This window comes from Myxocyprinus asiaticus, chromosome 47, assembly GCF_019703515.2.
Source record: "Myxocyprinus asiaticus isolate MX2 ecotype Aquarium Trade chromosome 47, UBuf_Myxa_2, whole genome shotgun sequence".
NCBI lineage: Eukaryota > Metazoa > Chordata > Actinopteri > Cypriniformes > Catostomidae > Myxocyprinus > Myxocyprinus asiaticus.
The window spans coordinates 29,453,734-29,477,880 of record NC_059390.1 but is presented as its reverse complement, the minus strand read 5'-3'; the positions used below and the strand labels follow the sequence as shown (position 1 = coordinate 29,477,880).

Here is a 24,147-nt window from a genome sequence, read left to right as displayed (position 1 = left end):
GGCAACTTTTGGTGCCTGTCTGTAGCTACAGACACTATCCTTCTATGCATTCACAAAATACCACTAATTTTGTATTCTTCCACTTGCGCTCCATTTTCCTAGCTGCTCTCTTGAGAGCATGAGTGTGATTAATGTACCATGGTGTGGGGATTTTTTCTTGAAGTTTCTTTAATCGAAGGGGGGGTGACACTATCAAGAGTGCTAGAGAAGACTGTATTTATATTTTCTATTATTACATCAAGTTCTTCTAGACTTTTTGGCTTACTGAGTATATGAGACAATTCTGGAAGATTATTAGTGAAGCTATCTTTAGTGGTCTAAAAATAGTTCTACCTGAGCGATAACATGGTGTAGATTTAGTGACATTAGCTGATCGCAGCAAACAAGAGACGAGGTAATGATCTGAGATGTCATTGCTCTGCGGTATAATTTCTATAGTATCAACATCAACTCCATATGACAGAATTAAATCTAGCATATGATTATGGCGATGAGTTGGTCCTGTCACATTTTGTCTGATTCCAAGAGAGTTGAGAATATCGATAAATGCTAATCCCAGTGTGTCATTTTCATTATCTATGTAAATGTTGAAATCACCAACATTTAAAGCTCTATCTACATTAACTACTAGATCTGATAGAAAATTTGCCACTTCACAAAGGAAATCGGAGTACATCCCAGGTGATCTAAAAAAGATTTTTAATTTATATCTGACGGTGTAAGATATAAGCATTAAGCATTATTAGTTCAAAGACTTAAATCCTGTCCTCTGAGGAACACCAAAAACTTCACTGTAAATTGTAGTAACACCTCCTCGACCCTTCAGACGAGGCTCATGTTTATAACAACAACCTGAGGGAGTAGATTCATTTAAACTAATATATTAATCCGGTTTAAGACAGATTTGAGTCAAACAGAATGCATCCAAACTATGATCTGTAATAATTTCATTTACAATTAGTGTTTTGGTAGAAAGAGATCTAATGTTTAGTAGCCCTACCTTTATATGATGTTTATCTTTAATTGTTTTTGTTTTTTTCAAGTTTGACCATAATCGCATTTTTTCTGATTTAGTGAGGGGTTTGTGTTTGGTAGTTTGGGGAACAGACACAGTCTCTATATGATATCTAGGTGATACAGTCTCTATGTGTTGTAGTTTATGTGACCTGTGTGATGTCTCAAGGTAGCTAGCAGACGTTCGGATTAACCGGTTTGTCTGCTTCCTGACCTGGGCCCCAATTAGTCCAATAATATCACTATTAAGACTATGAGCCAAGGGTATCTGAGCGAGTAAAGATGCTGACTACCACCCCTGGAGTCGTAAGTTCGAATCCAGGGCGTGCTGAGTGACTCCAGCCAGGTCTCCTAAGCAACCAAATTGGCCCGGTTGCTAGGGAGGGTAGAGTCACATGGGGTAACCTCCTCGTGGTTGCCATAATGTGGTTTGCTCTCGGTGGGGCGCATTGTGAGTTGTGCGTGGATGCCGCGGAGAATAGCGTGAAGTCTCCACATGCACCATGTCTCCGTGGTAATGCGCTCAACAAGCCACGTGATAAGATGAGTGGGTTGACGGTCTCAGACATGGAGGCAACTGTGATTCGTCCTCCGCCACCAAGATTGAGGTGAGTCACTATGCCACCACGAGGACTTAGAGCGCGTTTGGAATTGGGCATTCCAAATTGGGGAGAAAAAGGGAGGAAAAAAGAAAGTCTATGAACCAAATTATTAGAGAGAAGAGCATCACCTTCCCTGGAGGGATGAAGTCTGTCTCTCTTTTGCAGGTCAGGTCTAACCCAAAAACTCTTCCATTTGTCTATAAATCCTATGCTATTCTCCGGACACCACTCAGACATCCAGCCATTCAGTGGAATTAATCTACTATAAACCTTGTCACCACGACGAGCAGGGAGGGGGCCAGAGCATATTACAGTGTCTGACATCGTTTTTGCAAGTTCACACACCTCTTTAACGTTATCTTTAGTGATCTCCGACTGGCGAAGTCGGACATCGTTAGTGCCAACATGAATAACAATTTTAGAAATTCTATGTTTAGCATTAGCCAGCACTTGTAAATTTGATCTGATGTCAGATGCCCGAGCCCCCGAAATGCATTTAACAATGGTGGCTGGAGTCTCTATTTCCACATTCCTTACAGTAGAATCAACAATTGTTAAGGCTCTTTCAACATGATTCTCAGTGGGTGCATCACTGAGTGGGGAGAATCGATTGGAAACCCTAACAGGAACAGGAGAGTGGTGTTGCTTTGCTGAGCAAGTATGCCGCAGAGGCGTCACCCAAACGCCCTGCTGTGGGGGATCTTCAGCCGGAACCAAAGTGTGTGTGTTGCTCGCTGTACTACCCACATCCGAAATATCCAAATACACACACAGAACTGTTGTTGATCCCATCACGAGACTGTGGATATTAAAATTGTGTCAGTACATCAGTCACACTCAAAGACAGAAAATAACTTGACATTTCTGACAAAGGGATAAGTACACCAACAAAGGAACTCCAAATACAGCAATACATTTTAAATAATTGGCCCCACATTGTTTAATTATACAGCTCTTTACTGTTTGTCCTTTAAAGATTTTGGAGTTATTGGGATTGTTTTCCTGACTTTCTGTATTTTCAGAGGTGATTTTAGTGTTTAGACAGTATGGCTGCACGATATGGAGGAAAAATGCAATAAGTTGTTGGATAATGCGATATTCGATATATACGATACGATATTCCTATGAAGACGTCATCGGAGTGCACGGAACATCATAAGCCCCTCTGCCCATGTAAAAAATGACCATCTATCCCAGTGATCACAAAAATACATCTCTTTTTTTAAATTTTTTTTTATTACATTTAGACTGTTTTATACAGTTTTACCATTAGCTATGTAGCAGATATTAAAATGCATATTTAAATATTTGTATTTTTTTTTTTTTTAAAGCATATGAATATAAAGTTAATTTCACCATATTATAGGGTATCCTAAAGTAGTCTGTGTTGTGAAATATTTTATTTTTACACTGTAATTCATGTTCGTATTTATTTCATTAGTTCATTCAATGTCGGACTTTTATTTTGAAAAGTGTTGTCCAGAAGCCCTTGCCATAGACATTCACGTTGGTTTAACGTTCCTGTTCTGAGTCGACCTTTGATATATCTAAAGCGGCCATTAAACAAGCCAAGTTTGATTTTCAAGCCGGCGTTTGGTCTCATTATTATCTGCACAAATGTTGTTTTGATACTCTTTAATGCTGTGTGACAGATTGAGATTCAAACAAAAAAGAATCATGAATGAACATCAAACGGTATATTGAAAGATACAGTACGACTTCCTGAAATCAAAGGTGTCTTCTCTCTGCTCAAATGCACCCTGCACGCACACACCAAGTGACAATCACGCGCCTGGTCTGTTCTCTGCTATCTGTGTCACCATAAACATTACTTTTCAACGTATTAAAAAAGAATCATGCCATTATCGCAAGCCCAATATGTACCTTTGATATATCGTGCAGCCTTAATAGACAGGCCTATGAATGATACTATATCAAATGTTAGAAATCAAATAAGAGGGAGATTCACCATTGGGGCATCTTTTGCCCTGCATCTTAAATATTTCGTCCATTTTTGTCACTTTCTGTGTTTTTTTTGTCCCAAGCAAGCTCTGATTAATTTCTGCCTCTGATCACACTGAATGAATGTTGTCATGTTTCCACTGCTGTGTGTTTCAGAGAGAAAACACTGAACCTAAAGCTGTGCAGATGTTCGGCAGTGCTCCTCAGATACTCACCGTAGAGCTCATCACACCTGGTGACACTTTATTCTCTCATTTTACTCATGTACAGTCAACATGACAGCACGATTAACTGTATTTACTGTCTTTATACACATACCTGGTCTTATTGTGAACGATTCCTCAGTGCTTGATGTTCTACAAAAAAAAATAGTCTTTGTAATCTTTCAAAATTCTCCACCTCTGAAATGACTTTTCTTTTCAGCTGACGTCACAGAGGCCACACTGGCTATTGATTAAATAAATGTTAATCAATAGTTAAATAGCTGTTTTGGCATTGTTTTACACCGAATCCTAAAAAGACGCAACGAAATAAGTGATGAGTGACAGGACATTTGGTTTCTATTTCTGCAGTGTCACGCCTGACATGGTGTTGTAGGAAATGCAGTATTTCTAAAATCAGTAATGCTGTAATTTAATGCCAGTTTATTTTAGTGTAGCATAAGTTACAGCAATAATAGTGAATAACTGATTTGAGAAAGAAACTCGCATTCAGTTCTGACTCCGTTCTGGTGTGGTACATTCCACTCTAGGTGTTTGTCCTGTTTCATTCAGAAATACATCACATTACTGAAGTCAAATGGGTTCCGAATACTGTTTTATGTTGACTTTAAAATTAGAGATCGACTATTAGTGGGTTTTGCTGATACGATAACTAAAGTGGTGAAAAAAGCCAATAAAAATTGTATAGTTTTTTTTAAAAATTATTATTATTTATATTTATCCCCTTTTCTCCCAATTTGGAATCCCCAATTCCCACTACTTAGTAGGTCCTCGTGGTGACACAGTTACTCACCTCAATCCGGGTGGTGGAGGACAAGTCTCAGTTGCCTCCGCTTCTGAGACCGTCAATCCGCACATCTTATCACATGGCTCGTTATGCATGACACCGCGGAGACTCACAGCATGTGGAGGCTAATGCTACTCTCCACGATCCATGCACAACTTACCACACGGCCCATTGAGAGCAGAACCACTAATCATGACCACGAGGAGGTTACACCATGTGACTCTACCCTCCCTAGCAACCGGGCCAATTTGGTTGCTTAGGAGACCTGGCTGGAGTCACTCAGCACACCCTGGATTCGAACTCACGACTCCAGGGGTGGTAGTGAGCGTCAATACTCGCTGAGCTACCCAGGCCCCCATCCATTTAATATTTTTTAAGATTGATGTATTGAATGCATTTTCTTTCTAAGGAAATGTTCTTATTCTTTCCTTACAGTGACGGGCACATAGGAGCCCAAAATCAATGAAATTCCACATTTAGTTTATTGTGCGACCAAAATCCCGATAATAACCAGAAAATGTGGGACCATAAACAAGATCAAAATAAACTAAGGACTCTTATTTTGAAATGTCTGTGCGCCCTGCTGCTTACACAAACCGATAAAGGAAATAAAACATGCATTCTAATGATAATCTGCAACGTATTACAATATAAACACTATAACCTTTGTCATGTAACAAATATGAGCAACAACTGTAGATCATCAGCATTCGCTTGTCTTGTGGAGAGGAAAAACTATCAGCAAACTGTCGTCCTTAATTTCTGCCGATAACCGATACTTGCAAAAGCAGTTATCAGCAACGATTAAGCGGCAAAACTGAGATATTGGTCAAATTCTATTTAAAATAAATGCTTTTCGAACATGTTTATTTGGTGCTGTTTAAGAGATGCTGGCATGTAAAGTGTGTGTGTGTGTGTGTGTTCTGATGTAGATGATGAAGGTTATATTAGGAGACAGAAGCACATGAAGGCTCAATCGTTTGCTCTTAAAATGCGTCCACGCAAAGAGATGCTGGAAGTGAATTATGTGAGTATTGAGTCCTCGTGTGTGCATTATAACATGACATAGTTCTTAAACTCAAGCTTTGAGCATCGACATTGTATGAAACAAACCTGACTGCTTATTTACACACTATAATGTAATATCACTCTGTTAATTCATGAAACCATTATGTTTGGTCAACAAGTTGTCCAAAAAACATTTATAGTCATCCATTTAGCTTTAATATTTTAGCAGTGGTGCTTTAACAAGGCTAGAATGGACATAAGTAATTGACGATGTGTGTTTTTTAGATTGACCTGTACATGTGTATGGTGTGTGGGCGGGGTGATGAAGAGGACCGCCTCCTCCTCTGTGATGGCTGTGATGACAGTTACCACACCTTTTGTCTGATCCCACCACTGCAGGACGTGCCTAAAGGAGACTGGCGTTGCCCCAAATGTGTAGCGGAGGTACGGTAGCTTGCACAGCTCAATAAAGCTTTTTTTCTTTTACTTTTTTCTTTTCTTTAGTCCTTGATCCTGGTATGTTTTGTGTTTGATTACTGTGTGGTTTTTATGTCCTTTGTATTTCTATGTGAATTATTTTTTTATGCTGCCCAACTTGACCAGGACTCCCTGGTAGAAGAGATATTGTATCTCAATGGGACCTTCCTGGTTAAATAAAGGATAAATAAAAAAATAAAAAACACAAACACTTTAAGGAAATGAGGAAATATAACAAACTCGTTCTGCCTTGCAGGAGTGTAACAAGCCTCGGGAGGCGTTTGGGTTCGAGCAGGCCGTCCGTGAATACACTCTCCAGAGCTTTGGCGAGATGGCCGACCACTTCAAATCAGATTACTTCAACATGCCCGTTCATGTAAGAACTCATGTAGTCTCACCTCAAGAACATTTTACAGCTCAAATAATGAACAGGGTTTTACTGAATAATGTAGACCATTGTGGTGGCACGTGTTCCATTAGTATGTTTGTTGACATGTACACTGTGATGTTTGTTTTTTTGCAGATGGTGCCCACAGAACTGGTGGAGAAGGAGTTCTGGCGTTTGGTGAGTAGTATTGAGGAGGATGTGATCGTGGAGTATGGCGCTGATATCAGCTCGAAAGACGTTGGCAGTGGATTCCCTGTACGAGACGGAAAGAGAAAACTGTTTGGAGATGAGGACGTAAGACATTCATTTTAATTTTGGTGCATATGACTGCTTCTTATTAAGGAGTAATTGATGACGGACTATTGAATTATTGAAAAATAATGCACACCCAATGTGGTAATATGGTCACAATGCACAGGGTTTGCATTATTTTTCAATAATTCAACGGGCCAGAGTCAATTATTCTGCTTATACCACGATTACCACACCTTAAGACATCATTCAGGGTTTTATCTCAAGACGTTTTCTGGGTTTAGTCCCTAAAACACTCTTATGAGTGGAACTACTTTCTTCCACCATGGATTCAGCGTCTTGCTTTAATACATTTAATACAAATTTAGAACTAGCAATGGAGGATAGCGAGGCTTGTGCTGCTTTCCTGGAGCACTTACTGGACAGTAATGAGGTAGTGCGTTTGTGCGTGTTTGTGAGTTTGTTTTTGAGGGATCAAAAGAGAGAAACTCAGAAACTGAGAGAGATGGCTTCTGTTTGTTGCAACTCTCGTCAGAAGTAACATCGCTTCAAAATCGCCAAGACGTACAGTAAGTTTAAGCACACTTCTCAGCAGCAGCGAGTGTCCACATATTTCAGTTGTGAGCCTTAACAAGCAGCAAGTGTCGCCATATTTCCGTTGTAAACCTTAACAACTGTTTTCAACCCCACTGAGATGCAGGTGTGCGCTGACATGACGGCTCTGCTTTTTGCTCATGAGTAAGTGTATGCATAATGCGTATGAACTATGTGTGTCCACGTGTGTGAGAGCTTAAGAGAGGGGGAGGGGAGTGGGTGTTTCCCACAGATATTTCAAATAATATAGAAACTGTTGTTCAAGCCTTCGTTGCTAGTTCAAAAACGTCACTTTAGAACTAGCAACGGAGGATGCGCTGGTTTTCAGCATTGGAGTAACACGGTAGTGTGTGTGTGTTTGTGTGTGTGTGTGTGTGTGTGTGTGTGAGCGAGAGAAAGAGAGAAACTAAGAGAGATTGCATTTGGAATTACCTGTGTTTAAAGTGGATCTCGTCAGGAATAACTTTGCTTCAAATTACCAAAGTGTAAGTTTAAGTCTCAGTAGCAGCGAGTGTCGCCATACTTGTACAGCTTTTCCATTGGTAAACAACTGTTTACAATCCCACTGAGTCACGGGGTGCGCTGACTTTGCTCCCGAGAGAGTTTGTGTGAGAGCGAAAGAGAGAGGGGTAGGGGTAGCACAATGGTGCTTTCCACTATAGCTATGTGAGGCTGATTAGGGCGAAATACATTGAAACGTTAAAAGTTGCACATATAAACGTTATTTCAGATAATAGAAACTGTTGTATTGATCAAGTCACAAGGGTGTGGCTCTGTTTGTTGGTCATGACTGGAGTCTCTGTGTGTGTGTGTGTGTGTGTGTGTGTGTGTGTGTGTGTGTGTGTGTGTGTGAGCGAGCGCGTATGTATGTGTGTGAGCGTAAATGCTAAATGCGGGCGAGACGAGGGAGTGCAAGGGCTCTTTTTAACCGAAATTGAAATAAATGTAGGATTTGTTAGACATTGTTTGACGTTCTTAACCGATTTACTTTAACCAATGTCTTTGTTTTAACTGGTTATTTTGTTGTAGTAGCCTGTAGGGCTCTTTGAAATAACAAATAATTTGGCGAAGTGATATGGAACAGTTATGCGGTCAAGACCTGAAACTTTTTCATAAATAATTGCACACCTTAGAACGTCCGTGAACCAATCAGAATCAAGCATTTAACAGACCCGTGGTATAAGAATTTATATAGAAGTTATTTTTAGGTTTTCATCCCTAAAACACACTGCTGAGTAGAACTACTTTTTCATGCCAAAGATTTAGTCTTCATTCTTTTGATTTCGAGGTGAAATGTGACCTGGACATGTTCACCTAAATATGTTTTGAACGTCATTCTAACTCTTTTCTCTCTCTCTCTCTCTCTCTCTCTCTCTCTCTCTCTCACTTGCGTGCGCACACACATATACGAGTCAAGTATTGATAAACTGTCTTGTTTGAATGTTGAAATAATTGATGATGTCATCTCCATACAGGAGTATGCTAACTCTGGCTGGAATTTGAACAACATGCCAGTGTTGGAGCAGTCTGTCCTCTCTCACATTAACGGGGATATCTCTGGGATGAAGGTGCCCTGGCTTTACGTGGGCATGTGCTTCTCATCTTTCTGCTGGCACATAGAGGACCACTGGAGCTACTCCATCAACTTTCTGCACTGGTGAGACCTCATCACCACCTTATCGTCCGATTACAAAACAACTGCTCTCTGTAGTTAGCAGCGTATGCAAGAACCAATAAATGAACGGAAAGGTTCAGGGTTATTTATGTCACTCATGTGTCTGTGACTCAGGGGTGAACCTAAGACGTGGTATGGAGTTCCAGCACATGCAGCAGAGCAGCTGGAGTCTGTGATGAAGAAAGTGGCTCCAGAACTCTTTGACTCACAGCCGGATCTTCTGCATCAGCTTGTCACACTCATGAACCCCAATGTTCTAATGGAGCATGGTGTCCCGGTATATCACTCATTAATTCATAGCTTAAAGTCTCTCAGTCCAAACAAGAGCCAAAGCAATCAAAACTCTTTTCAGAATACAAGTCATTGTGAGTGTGGCTAATGTTTTTGTCCTTTACGAGTTATGACCTGGTGTCATTATCATACAGGTATATCGGACCAATCAGTGTGCAGGAGAGTTTGTGGTGACATTCCCGAGAGCTTATCACAGCGGCTTCAATCAAGGCTACAACTTTGCTGAAGCGGTGAACTTCTGCACAGCAGACTGGGTACACCGGCATTCTCTTGAGCTCTTATACACTGAAACCATGTTTAATATGTATGGGGTATTATACAGTCAAGTGGGCATCATCATAAAATAAACCCCAGCAGGGTGATCAGGACCCCGACCCGAAGCAAAAGACTCTTGTATCACCCTAAAGGGGTTTATTTTCTGATAACGATCATCTGATTGTACATTATTCCACTTAATACACAGCTATACATATTGATTTGTGTTGAAATTATTATTATTATGTGAGAGGAAAGAAATTGCGGATTCACTAAGAAGCTGAATTCTACCTCCGGTTTGTGTTGTTTATTTTGTGAAAATGACTGTCTGACTGCTCATTATACAGCATATTACAAGAATACTTGCCAAATAAGTGAACATGAACATTATTTTATTAACTTACTTGTAGAGATTGTTTAATGATACGAGAAGTAGGAAAGCCGGGTACGGCACGGGACCCATCTTTATGATGGTAACCCGTGAAAGGAACAGTGGCACGCTCCTTCCCTCTATAGTGCTAGGGTCTTCTCCTTGGGCAAGAGAGAACAATCCTCAAGCCCCCCTTGCTAGGGTCACAGCTATAAAGGGTTTTCCACCACTCTGTAAGAATCCAGAGTTTAATAGATCCCTTTTTTACCTCTTTACTATTATAAGAAATAGGAAAAAGAGACGACTCGTTTGCCGTGAGTTGCGACCCGTGTCGGTGGAGGAAGAGATCTTGGTCCCTGAGAAATGCGGTTTGCTGTGGACTCCATTATTTCAACACGGTACTTTGGCTCCTACTTCACCTAGGCGGGAGGTTGGAATGGCTCGATCCAATCAATCGGTTGGTGAAGACTTGCCCTGGGACTGCTCAATGTAGGACAACTGAGCATCAAATATTTCTCAGACTCACAGTAGGCATTAGCTAAGAGTCAATCAAGTAAATTGAGCAACTTGTTGCTCAGTTTGCTTGAGTATATCATCCCTGTATCCCTGATGCATAATCTGTTGGAGATCTGCGGCGCTGTGCATCCCTCTCTTTTGGGCTCCCAGGTGGGTGGGGAGCAGAGATGATGAAATTGAAAAACGAAAACATGGCTACAAAACACACCTCAAAAAAGTGTTTTTTGGACTTGGACACTGATAATACTTAAGAAAACAAATGTGCCTCTATACCGAATAATGATGACTGGCCAAAATGTATCATTATTGAAGCTGATGCTCCAGACTTTCCAATCAGCAAGCTTTCCCCTTTTGCTATACAAAAGGGTATTGCAGGAATTGGAGGTACAGTAAAAGAAGTGAAAAAACTTCGATCTGGTCAAATTCTTGTGGAGTGCAGTAAAAAGGCCAATGTTGAAAACGTACTACATGCCAGCACGTTAGCTGGAGTACAGATAAAGACCTTCCCTCATCCAACTCTGAATTACAGTAAAGGAGTAATCCGCACTAGAGAGCTGGACGACGTGGATGAAGAAGAAATAACACATGAACTCAAGACTCAAGGAGTAACAAATGTTAAAAGAATAATAATCAAGAGAGAAGAGCAAACAAAATCAAAAATCAAATCACTTTTATTGTCACACAACCATATACACAAGTGCAAGTGTGTGAAATTCTTGGGTGCAGTTCCGAGCAACATAGCAGTCGTGACAGTGATGAGACATATACCAATCTACAATAAACATCAGATTTACACAACACAATTTAAAATCTAATATACACATAATTACACACAATATACAAATAATAACATACAATGTACATTATACAATACACACAATATAGAATACACATTATACAATAAAAAAAAATAGTATAAGTAGTATATATAAAATGTACAGTAGGTTGTATTGTACTGTATTGACATTCAGGCTGTCGGTTGATAGTCAATTGCCAGTGTGTTGTTAAGAGAGAATATAATTTGACAGTCCAGTGTGAGATAATAAGATTAATAAAGTGCAGTGCTGATGTATATTGATCGTGAGAGATCAAGAGTTCAAAAGTCTGATTGCTTGGGGGAAGAAGCTGTCATGAAGTCGGCAGTTGCGGGTCCTGATGCTGCGATACCGCCTGCCTGATGGTAGCAGTGAGAGCAGCCCATGGCTCGGGTGGCTGGAGTCTCTGATGATCCTCTGAGCTTTTTCACACACCGCCTGGTATATATGTCCTGGAGGTAGGGAAGCTCACCTCCGATGATGTGTCTGGCAGTTCGCACCACACTTTGCAGTGCTTTGCGGTTGTGGGCGGTGCGATTGCCGTACCAGGTGGTACGGCAATTGCACCGCCAGTCAGGATGCTCAGCCAGTCAGGATGCTCTCCACAGTGCTGGTGTAGAACCGCGTGAGGATGTGGCGGTTCATTCCAAACTTCCTCAGCCGTCTCAGGAAAAAGAGGCACTGATGAGCCTTCTTCACAATGGCCTCAGTGTGGACAGACCATGTGAGTTCCTCAGTGAAGTGGACACCCAGGAACTTGAAACTGCTGACTCTCTCCACTGGTGCTCCATTGATGGTGATGGGGCTGTGTTCTCTTTCTCTTCTCCTGAAGTCCACCACAAGCTCCTTTGTCTTGCTGATGTCGAGGGAGAGGTTGTGCTCCTGACACCAGCATGTCAGAGTGTGCACCTCCTCTCTGTAGGCTGTTGTAGACCTACCACCGTCGTGTCATCAGCAAACTTAATGATGGCATTGGAGCTATGTGTTGCCACACAGTCATGTGTGTACAGGGATTACAGGAGTGGGCTAAGAACACAGCCCTGTGGGGCTCCAGTATTGAGGGTCAGTGATGAGGAGATGTTACTGCCCATTCTAGCAACCTGGTGTCTGCTTGACAGGAAGTCCAGGATCCAGCTGCACAGCGAGCTGTTTAAGCCCAGAGCCCGGAGTTTCTCATCAAGCTTGGAGGGCACTATGGTGTTGAATGCTGAGCTGTAGTCTACAAACAGCATTCTCACATAAGTGTTCCTTTTTTCCAGGTGGGAGAGATCAGTGTGTATTGTAGATGCAATGGCATCATCAGTGGAGCAGTTGTTGCGGTAAGCAAACTGCAATGGGTCCAGTGATGGAGGCAGCACAGAGGAGATGTAATCTCTGATTAGTCTCTCAAAGCATTTGCTGATGATGGGGATCAGAGCAACTGGACGCCAGTCATTTAAGCAAGTGATTTTGGATTGCTTTGGTACAGGCACAATGGTGGACATTTTAAAGCATGTGGGGACTACACACAAGGAGAGGGAAAGGTTGAAAATGTCCATAAAAACACCAGCCAGTTTGTTCACGCACGCTCTGACGACACGGCCCGGAATGCCGCCTGGACCCGCGGCTTTACAGATATTCACCCGTCGGAAGGATCGGGTTACATCTACTACAGAGACGGAGAGTGAACTGATCTCTGTAGCTTCAGCCGCGAGAGCTCTCTCTGCGAGGGCAGTGTTATTTCCCTCGAACCGTGCATAAAAATATTTAGCTCATCCTGGAGAGAGGCAGAGTTTTTATTCCCTTTAAAGTCCGTGATGATTTTAATTCCCTGCCACATGCTTCTAGAGTTGGTGGTGTTAAACTGTCCTTCAATCTTGTTCCTGTACTGGCGTTTTGCTGCTCTGAGTTTTTCAGAGGGCATAACTGGCTTGTTTATGCTCCTCCAATTGCGCTCTCAGCTCGCAGAACTTGTTGTCCAGAGACTGAACATTTGCCAGTGGAATACTGGGTAGCGGGGGTTGATTTGCGCGACGTCTTACTCTGACGAGAACGTCGGCTCTGTTTCCCCTTTTTCTTCTGCGTTTCTGCGGCCGGGCAGCCCAGATAAAGGGCTCCGCTGGCGTGTTTGTAAACAGCTGGTCGGCATTGAGGATTTTGAAGTCCGGTTTACGGAACAATTAAAACTAGTACATACATACTTTTAATTAACCGTTATTTTCAGAAAACATTCGAAAATGGATAACTAAGTGTTCCGGTGGACCTATTTGTACCCAACCCTCTGCGGTGTTTCAACTGTCAAAGGTATGGACACGGATCCAATGGCTGCAACAACAAACATACCTGTTGCAACTGTGGGGAGGAGAGCCACAACAAAGAGGGTTTTGAAAAACCACCTAAATGTTGTAACTGCTCAGGTGACCACCCAGCTGTATCAAAACAGTGTCCCATGTGGATCAAAGAAAAAGAAATACAGAAGATCAGATGCACTAAGAGAATAAGTTATCTTGAAGCAAAGAAAATGGTGGCTGCTGTCCCTGTGTTTACTCTGAATAAAACCTTCGCCTCTGCTGCAAAAAAAGCTGTGAGAACAATATATTGCCAGACAGATATTACCTGGATGCACAAAGATAAACCCCAAACTATAAATTATAGTAATACTCCTCCAAAGACAAAGAATACAGGAACTCAGAGCGAAACTCTTCAAATGACATCCATTCCAATCAGAGCTCAATAACTGAGAACCAAAAAGCAAATAAAAACAATAGAAAGGCAAGCTTCACAATCAAAAGCACCCCAGGACGAAACTTCAGAGACCAGGCAAACTAGAGATGTGGAAATGAAAGAGAGGGAACATCATAGTAGAAGTCCGTCCCCTAAAGGCAAAATCAGACCGACTGTCCCTTTTCTTCCTAACAGGTAATGGAGAATGTTATAATCCAATGAACTGTCGTGGTATCAGGGCTAATTTTACGGAACTTCAACGTTTAATTGCAATCACCAATCCTATAGCCGTATGTCTTCAGGAAACACAATTACCATCAGATTGTGTCTAGAAATGATGTGATCCACAGTTATGTAAATATTAAAAGCAACCTACAGGTGACAGCAGTATGACTGACTCTGCAGAAAACCATCACAGCTGTTCCTATCTACATTCCTCCAAACTCAAACTTGACACACACGGACCTAGATCACCTTGTTGCTCAGCCCCCCCCACCCCCCATTCTCATGGGTGATTTTAATAGTCACAACTTTCTGTGGGGCAGCAATCATTGCAATACAAAAGCTAAGAAGATTGAAGATTTTATAGATAACCATATTTTATGCCTTTTAAATAATGGATCAAATACCTGCTTACACCCGGGACATGGAACATACTCTGCGATCGACTTAACAATATTGTCAGCCTGGATTGTACTTGGACCTATCATGGAGGGTCTGGCATGACCTCTGTGGTAGTGACCACTTCTCAATCATTGTAACCATCAAAGGAAGAGAGGTAGAAACAAATATACAAAGATGGCAAATTAAAAATGCTAATTGGTTTCAGTTCCAAACCCTCTGTTATGAGAGGCTTGCACAGTTTCCAGAAGACAGCCCTGATGCAATGCAGAATTTTACTAAAACGCTTGTAGCTATAGCTAATGATACAATCCCAAGAACATCTTAAAATATGAAATATAGGCGACTTCCTTGGTTTGATAATAAATGTAAGGAAACCATAAAAGAGAGGAAGAAAGCTGAAAGGATTTTCTTTAGACACCCATCAACTGAAAATTTTATAGAGCACGAGCAAGAAGAATCATAAATTAATTTAAAAAGGAAACTGGAGAAGATTCGTTTCCAACTTGACAACAAGTGCTTCATCAAACCAAATATGGAACTTGATATGGGTAATGAAGGGAAAAAACAATGGCCCTCAAATACAACACATCAAACAGCATGGTACACTCCTGACGTCAAAACAAGAAATTGCAAACATTTTAGCATGAACATTCGAAAGCAATTCATCTAATGAGAACTGTCTTCCCGCTTTTCGAATATTTCATGCTCAACAAGAAAAAGAGAAGATTAACTTTGACTCTAGCAATGCAGAGCCCTACAACCAACCCTTCTCCATGGAAGATCTACAGTGAGCTATAAAGAAATCCCACGACACAGCTGTTGGACCAGATAAAGTCCACTATAAATTCTTAAAGAATCTACCCCACTTCATTCTGAAAATGCTCCTTAGAATTTTCAACTCCATCTGGATAACCAGAAAAATCCCACCCGCTTGGCATGAAGCAGAAATATTACCCATTCCAAAGCCAGGAAAAGACCATAGTGAAGTATGACCAAGCCCATAAATTATCGCCCTATAGCCTTAACCAGCTGCTTATGTAAAACAATGGAGAGGATGGACAATGATCACCTGGTCTGGGTACTGGAATCTGAACATCACATAAGTAATGCCCAGTGTGGTTTCAGGAAAGGTAGAAGCACTACAGATCATCTTATTTGCCTTGAAAGCTATATTCGTGATGCTTTTATTAGAAAGGAGCTGTTGTAGCTGTCTTCTTTGATCTGGGGAAAGCCTACGACACGACGTGGAAACATGGCATTTTAAAGGATCTGTATCGAATTAATTTTAGAGGTCACCTGCCAACCTTCATTGAAATTTTTATTGAACAGACTTTTTAGAGTAAAGATAACAAACACTTTGTCCAATCTACATAAACAAGAACTTGGTGTACCTAAAGGTAGTATTCTATCAGTAACTCTCTTTAGTATTAACAGCATTGCGAAAGTCATTGGTTCTGATGTTCATTGTTGTTTATATGTAGATGACATCTGCATTTGCTACAGAAGCAAGTACATGCAGACTATCAAGTGAAAAATCCAACTGAAGATAAACAAAATGCACTCCTGGTCAACTCAAAATGGTTTCAAGTTCTCACAAACACAGACTGTCTGTATGCGTTTCTGTCAGCTCCGTTCGTTGCAGAATGAACCAGAGCTGTTTATGAATGGAGACAGTTCAACTCTTATGAATCTGTACAGAAACTTGATTCGCTCAAAGCTGGACTATGGAGGCATAATTTATGGATAAGACAGGAGATCATATATACGACTAGATACTGTTCACCACCAAGGTATTCGACTTGCCTTAGGAGCATACAGAACATCACCAATTCAAAGTTTATATGTGGAAGCCAATGAACCTTCCTTGGAAATCAGACTCCTAAAGCTGACCCTAAAATATGCAATCAAACTGAAAACAAATAAAGAAAATCCAGCCTATCCAGTAGTTTTCTCAACTCAACATTCAATGCTATATGAAAGAAAACCAAGTGACATTCATCCAAAAACTGTCTGTATGCATTTCTGTCAGCTCCATTCATTGCACAATGAACAAGAGCTGTTTATGGATGGAGTTCCCATCAAAGTTGTTAAAGAGAACAGCTTCCTTGGTATCAACTTTGATAGCAAGCTGTCTTTTATCCCTCATATTCAATTATTGAAAAATAAATGTTTTAAAGCTATGAATGTTTTAAAGGTTTTATCCAAAACCAAATGTGGAGCATACAGTTCAACTCTTGTGAATCTGTACAGAACCTTGATTCGCTCAAAGCTGGACTATGGAAGCATCATTTATGGATCAGCCAGGAGATCATATATACTACTTCTAGATACTGTTCCCCACCAAGGTATTCAACTGGCCTTAGGAGCATACAGAACATCACCAATTCAAAGTTTATATGTGGAAGCCAATGAACCTTCCTTGGAAATCAGATGCCTAAAGCTGACCCTACAATATGCAATCAAACTGAAAACAAATAAAGAAATCCAGCCAATCCAGCAGTTTTCTCAACTTAATATTCAATACTATATGAAAGAAAACCAAGTCACATTCGTCCATTTGGCCTACGTGTAATAACCCATCTGGAGAATCTGAAAGTGGATCTAAACTTTGGAGCAGACACGTTTTGGCGAAATCCCCCCATGGGATCTCAAAAAGCCCAAAATCCATCTGGATTTAACGAGAAACCAAAAATAAAAAACTCATCCGAATGAATTTTACAAACAATTCCTGGATATAAGAGCAGTGTTCCCACAACATATCCCAATATATACAGATGGATCCAAATCTGGAAATCAAGTGGCAGCAGCCTTTGCAACAAGTCAACGGTGTCAAGGCATCCGCATCCCCGACCAAAGTTCAGTTTTTACTGCAGAGGCAAATGCTTTATTAATAGCACTGAAGTTCATTGAGATTGTTTCACAGAAATCTTTTTTAATGATAACTGATTCAAATCATGTCTGGAAGCATTGGAGTCTATAAGAACCGATCACCCAACAATCGTGAAGATTTTAAACAAAGTGTCATCTCTGGAATCAAAGAATTTTAGTATTATTTTCTGCTGGGTACCTGGCCACTCGGGAATCTCTGGAAATGAAAAAGCAGATAGAGCTGCCAAAGAAGCATTATCCTCAGAACCAGTAAAATGCTCTATTCCATTCACAGACCTAAAACCAACATTAAACGTATACACTAAAAACAAATGGCAGTCAGAATGGGATCAATGTTTAACCAACAAATTACGGGAAATAAATCCTGTTGTTGGGACAAGACACTTATTCCCTTTTAATAATCATTGGGATCAAGTCACTTACACTCGATGCTGGATAGGACACGCAAGGCACACACACCAATTTTTACTATCTGGAGAAAATTCACCGAAGTGCCCATCCTGTCAGAGCCCACTATCCATTAATCATGTCTTATTGGACTGTAATGCTTCTACACACTTGAGGACCCTATATTATTCTGTTGACACTTTTGAAAAGGTTTTAACCAAGTAAATCCAAATTTAGTTTTAAGGTTTTTAGAAAAAATTAATCTTAAACATCTTTTTTAATTTTACTCATGAATAACTAAACTGGCTCTTGCCATGAATATAGCCAAAGAAGCTGGCATGGCATTAAAAAAGGAAAGAAAGAAAAAGAAAGAATAGAAGTAGGAAAGATGACTCGCAATACCCTGATGGCCAGTCTGATATATAATTTTATCCCCAGATGTGCAGTTGTTATTCAGATATATCAGACCGCTAGATTACAGGATTGACCTATCACAAGGTATTATTGGATAGAACCGTGAAATAATGGAAAATGTACAGTCATCTAGTCATCACAAGTGAAACCTAATCACCATCCTGGCGTGAAGCGAAGAATGACTGTACGTTATCATATATTGATTTGAGTGTCAATGATTTTGTTATGTGAGAAGAAAGCACAGAGTAATATGAGAGATATGAAAGTAGCACAGCTATGGTAAAATCATAATGAAGCCTTTTGAATGAAAGAAATACTGTAACTTGACAAAACTCAGGTGTTTTAAAGTTGTAGCTTTTTAGTGCAGCTCTGCATTTGTAAGTGTTTGTAGACATTCGTTTTGTCTGGCCTACATGTCTACATTATGACACAGGTTTATTTGAATTTATAGTTGCCCATCGGGCGTCAGTGTGTGGCACATTACCGGCGTCTGCAGAGATACTGCGTGTTCTCGCACGAGGAGCTGGTGTGTAAGATGGCCGCTGATCCCGACAGTCTAGATGTGGAGTTGGCCGCAGCAGTAGTCAGAGAGCTCGCCTACATGATGGAGGAGGAGACGAGACTGAGAGCAGCCGTGCAGGAGATGGTGAGAGATCACTCACTGAAAAACTGAGATAAATATGTTTATAAATTTTTCAGCTGCATTTTTATCTGCATGGGTGGAAAATTTCTTAACTTCCTGTCCTTCAGGGTGTACTGTCCTCAGAGCAGGAGGTGTTTGAACTGCTGCCTGATGATGAGCGCCAGTGTTGGAGGTGTAAGACCACCTGTTTCCTGTCTGCTGTTACCTGCAGCTGCAGCCCGGAGCGTCTGGTGTGTCTGCACCACGCAGCTGAGCTTTGCTGCTGTGTGGCGAGCAACAAAAGTGTGCGGTAAGACTGCACAACTCTACATTAGCACTGACATGTCATTTACACATTGCTTTTATTTAATGTGTGATGTGTGTTACAGGTACAGATACAATCAGGATGAGTTTCCCACAATGCTCTATGGTGTGAAGTCACGTGCTCAATCTTACGACACTTGGGCAAAGAGAGTCACTGAAGCACTGGCCGCTGATATTAAGAGCAAGAAAGGTTGGGCACAATGAAGAGTGGCTGCTTTAGTCCAGTATTTTTTTAACCTTTTTTGTCTTGTGTACCTCCATAGCTCCCTCATTCTTACAGTATGTACCCCCATCAGTCTTCTGGACTCCAGCATACCCGTCAGTCTTTTGAAATCCTGCAGCCCTGTCAGTCTTTGTACCCACATAGCCCAACAATATTTTTGTACCTCCAGAACCCCCTCGTTATTATGTATCCCCACAGCCCCCTCATTATTATGTACCCCCGCAGCCCCGTTAGTCTTCTGGACTCCTGTAGCCCCATCAGTCTTGTGTTCCCCCACAGTCCGTCTGTCTTGTGCACCCCCACAGCCCCATCAGTCTTGTGTACCTCCACAGCCCCGTCAGTCTTTTGAACCCCTACAACCCCATCAGTCTTGTGTTCCCCCACAGCCCCGTCAGTCTTGTGTACCCCCACAGCCCCTTCAATCTTATGTACCCCCACAGCCCTGTCAGTCTTTTGTACCCCCACAGCCCCATCAGTCCTTTGTATCCCCACAGTCCCATCAGTCTTGTGTTCCCCACAGTCCCGTCAGTCTTGTGTACCTCCACAGTCCCGTCAGTCTTGTGTTCCCCCACAGAGTCCGTCAGTCTTGTGTTCCCCCACAGTCCCGTCAGTCTTGTGTTCCCCCACAGTCCCGTCAGTCTTGTGTTCCCCCACAGTCCCGTCAGTCTTGTGTACCTCCACAGCCCCATCAATCTTATGTACCTCCACAGCCCCGTCAGTCTTTTGTACCCCTACAGTCCGTCAGTCTTGTGTACTCCCACAGCCTTGTCAGCCTTGTATACTCCCACAGCCCCCCATCAGTATGGTTCAATTACCCCTTTATAAACATAAAATGAAAAATGTGTTCCCTTTAACACATCATTAACATTATATTATTATTATTATTATTATTATTATTATTATTAATAATAATGCATTGTTATTTATATTCTTAAACACTATTATAAATCAACACTGTGGGTGAAAAACAGACTAAGCAAGTATAATTTATATTCTGCTATGAATGTTATTCACACAAAACACACAAACATAATTTAATTTCTTAAAAAATAACCTTACAAATTAGATACATTTTGTTTTAATCTGTTAGTAGTGTTTTAGTAGTTTTATTCTATTGATTGATCTTATATGTAAGATGTGTTTTATTGGTTTAACAAAGCAAGATCAAAGTATTTTCAAGGACCCTATTGGGTACATATACTACTGTTTGGAAATCGCTGCTTCAGGCAACGTCCACACAAATCCGTTTTAATGCATTGATTTTGCTACATTTTCACCTCTCATCAACATTAGGACAGTGTTTTTCACCTCCAAAAGCCAAGACTTTCATTAACACTCTCTTTTCATGCCAAACGCATATTTGGAAAACGATGACATTAGGGAACCTGAAATGGAGTTTTCAAATGAAAACAGTTTAATGTGGACATGGCCTTAACTACGTGTCATACATTCTTACATTTTAAACAGATGATTGGTGTTTTAACAGATCTTATTGAGCTGAAAGTTCTGCTGGAGGATGCTGAAGATCGGAAGTACCCCGAGGACAGTCTGTTCCGCAGTCTCAGAGACTCAGTGAAAGAAGCAGAGACATGTTCATCTGTGGCTCAACTATTGCTCAGCCACAAACACCCATACAAGTAAGTCATTTATGACATCATCAGTACAGTGCTTGGTAGAATAAAGATAAATATGAAAATATTTCAGTAGATTTCACAGATGTTGACATTTCACTGAAACACAAAGTGATTTAGAAGCTGTTTACAACTGCTGTTAACGTGTATTGGGTGATCCGATCACAAGTGGTCATTTGTTTTTTGTGTTTTAAGAAGAGAACATCCTGACAGCAGCATGCAGCGAGTTCGCAGTAAACTGAGCGTGGAGGAGTTGAAAGTGTTTGTGGAGCAGTTGTACCGTCTGCCCTGCGTCATCAGTCAGGCTCGAAACGTCAAAGTCAGTTGTCAGACCTTCCACTTTTACGTCAGCACCACTTTGGCCATTTCAGACAAACAACATACTGCACCTTTGATATTTACAGCTGACTATTTAAATCTTACAGCATACTGTGGTTTCCATGGATGGATAGTCCATAGATAGGTTGATATTGCTAAAAATATTATTGGTAGTATTTTTTTTATTTTTTATTAATAGTATTAGTATTTTATTATTTTTACGTGGTAGAATTCTTCAGCCTTTTAACAATATATATCTTGATATGTATTTGCTCTGAAAATGAAATGAATAGATAGACAGATAGATTTATCATGCTTTTAAGGAGGAGACTCATCATTGTTATTCTCTGACGCAGGAATTGCTGGAGAATGTGGAGGACTTTCACGAGCGTGCACAGTTGGCTCTAGCAGACGTGACTCCTGACTCCAGTAAGCTGCAGGCACTGGTGGATCTGGGCTCGGGTCTGGATGTGGAGCTGCCAGAGCTGCCGAGACTTAAGCAGGAGTTGCAGCAGGCGCGCTGGCTGGACGAGGTGCGGCTCACTCTGATGGAGCCGCAGCGTGTGACACTGGAGCTCATGAAGCGCCTCATTGACTCGGGCGTGGGTCTGGCTCCTCATCACGCTGTCGAGAAGGCCATGGCGGAACTGCAGGAGCTGCTGACGGTGTCAGAGCACTGGGAGGAGCGAGCGCGAGCATGCCTGCAGGCAAGGTAACAGTCCTGCAGTCTTCATCATCATAATCTGACCTAAAGTCTCCCATTAACATTCTTACTATTTTGCACACCAAAAGCTGAAGGGTTATTATTCTTAACACACTAAAGATTTAACACTGGATTAGAGAATGCTGATAATCAATTGATTTCAACAAGAGCATAGGGTTTCATAAGGAGTGATCCGTCACTGTCCAAAAGTAGAGTTTTAACACAGTCTGACGTATGCATCTTATGACCAATGAGAATGTCAGGGGCTGTTTTAGACTAGTCTTACTAGTTAGTCGTCGAAAATGTTGGTCTTCATTTTTCAGTCAGTTGCATAAAAACTTTGATTAGTCAAATCAGATCTAATTTAAGAGCAAAATGTTCACAGCACACCCCTAGGCTAACTTTTGTTTACATTCCGTGTTGCCATGGAAAATAACTGTCAGCTGAGCCAGTGGGGGCTTCAGTTGAGAGCTGAAAGGGGCTTGAGTTGAGACTGCCCCCCCCCCCCCAACTCCTTTCTTTTTTCTTTGCAGATTTATATACATAAAATAATATTGCATAGGCTTATACAATAGCCAAGAAAATAAATATTATGTCAAAAATCTTTCTTCCACTGAAAACAGCACATTCTTTCCACTTATTTGAAGTTTTAGCAGGTGTTTTATTATCAAAATTCATAATATTTCAGGTATTGGAGCAATTCACCAATGATGATCAATAACCTCAAATTCCATGTAACCAGGGACTAAAACAAAATGTCTCCTTTCCAAATGGTTACTGGTTAGAACAAAATAAAAGAATGGTTAATAATGTTCTTTTTAAAATGACAGTACTCTTCTCTAAGGGGTGGAAGAAATACCAATTGTAGTTTTGCCAGATCTCACAAGAGAAACAAGCAACCCGCTCTGGAAAAACAACCCCAAAATAAGACACTTGCCTCCCCAAAATAAATGAAAATAAGCAATTAATTTTTTTCCTGTGTGGTGGATTTATCACCATAGAAATCATAAGCATACAGTTAATTCAAGTAGAAAGTTTTTTTTTTTTTTTTTTTTTTGCTTCTCAGTCAAAACCTGACAACACCAAATCTGTATTAATGCATCATATCTAACAACAATTCAGTGAAGACTTGTAAACAACTGAGAAAAGTACTTTTTTACCTCTAATAATGTTTTCCTTGTATCTGGATTAGCAGTGCATGTATATGTAGTAATTATTCATAGTTGTTAAAAAGGTTTTCACTCAGAGAATGTGACATCCTCAACGGGCAATTAGGCAAAGAAATTGTGATGCAGCATTCAGGATCAAAGCACGTTTTATTTTTTCAGGCAACATGTAGTGATGTAGTTTCTAAAATTTACTGTGATAAACCCTTTGGTCTTTGGTTTCATGAAAAAATTATCAGGACAAAATTAACCAGTTATACCTGTTACCAGCATTTAAAAATAACGTTTTCACTCTGGAACTATTGAAAATGACTTCGTTCCCATTTTTGATTACGTTCGGCAAAAAATTCTGTTCATTTCTGGTTTTCATTCCTTGAACCATTTTTAGTCTGACAGACTCATTTGGTAATGCTTGCGTGAGTAACGGCTATAAATATTTCTATTAATAATATGAAACCGTATTCTGTATTATTTTTATTACAAATACGTTTGTCCTCATGACAGTGCGATTACTTGGCTGTTTTTAGCCTATATTTGTAATAAACTCGCATCACATGAGCCAGTCTCTGTCTCTATGTGAAACTGCACTTGTCAAACACATGAAGACACATTGACCCGATATAAATATTTTGAACATATTAATTAAATTATATTTAAATTATATTTGAACTCGTCATAATGGAGACATTATGACAAATGAACAGAGGCAGAGCTATATGGTTTTATAATAGATTCACGAGTGCACATGACACGGTTTAAGTGTGCACCCGCACTCTCTGGGCGAGAGCAGGGAGATTTCATAGAGCAGCATATACTATGTGAGAGCGCGTGTCCAGTTTTGTGCAAGAGTGAAAGAAATCTGCATGTGAGCTGAGAGATTTGCACGCGCCCGCACCCAAACGGTACATGGATGCAT

The 24,147-nt window shown here is 40.7% G+C and overlaps 1 protein-coding gene across 2 annotated transcripts in view; it reads left to right on the top strand.

Annotated features, from left to right (window-relative positions):
• Positions 1–24,147, top strand: part of LOC127436990 (lysine-specific demethylase 5A-like) — a 77,173-nt gene that overhangs the window by 23,037 nt on the left and 29,989 nt on the right. Inside the window, exons 6-19 of one of the 2 annotated variants that reach the window (XM_051691548.1) lie at positions 3,735–3,813; positions 5,519–5,613; positions 5,880–6,038; positions 6,328–6,447; positions 6,595–6,753; positions 8,781–8,962; positions 9,095–9,257; positions 9,406–9,525; positions 18,696–18,890; positions 18,995–19,176; positions 19,256–19,380; positions 20,900–21,050; positions 21,243–21,363; positions 21,719–22,074. In XM_051691548.1, coding sequence (XP_051547508.1) covers positions 3,735–3,813; positions 5,519–5,613; positions 5,880–6,038; positions 6,328–6,447; positions 6,595–6,753; positions 8,781–8,962; positions 9,095–9,257; positions 9,406–9,525; positions 18,696–18,890; positions 18,995–19,176; positions 19,256–19,380; positions 20,900–21,050; positions 21,243–21,363; positions 21,719–22,074 — 2,207 coding nt within the window. Of the gene's footprint in view, positions 1–3,734; positions 3,814–5,518; positions 5,614–5,879; positions 6,039–6,327; positions 6,448–6,594; positions 6,754–8,780; positions 8,963–9,094; positions 9,258–9,405; positions 9,526–18,695; positions 18,891–18,994; positions 19,177–19,255; positions 19,381–20,899; positions 21,051–21,239; positions 21,364–21,718; positions 22,075–24,147 lie in introns of both variants that reach the window. The other variant, XM_051691547.1, reaches the window with a different exon arrangement.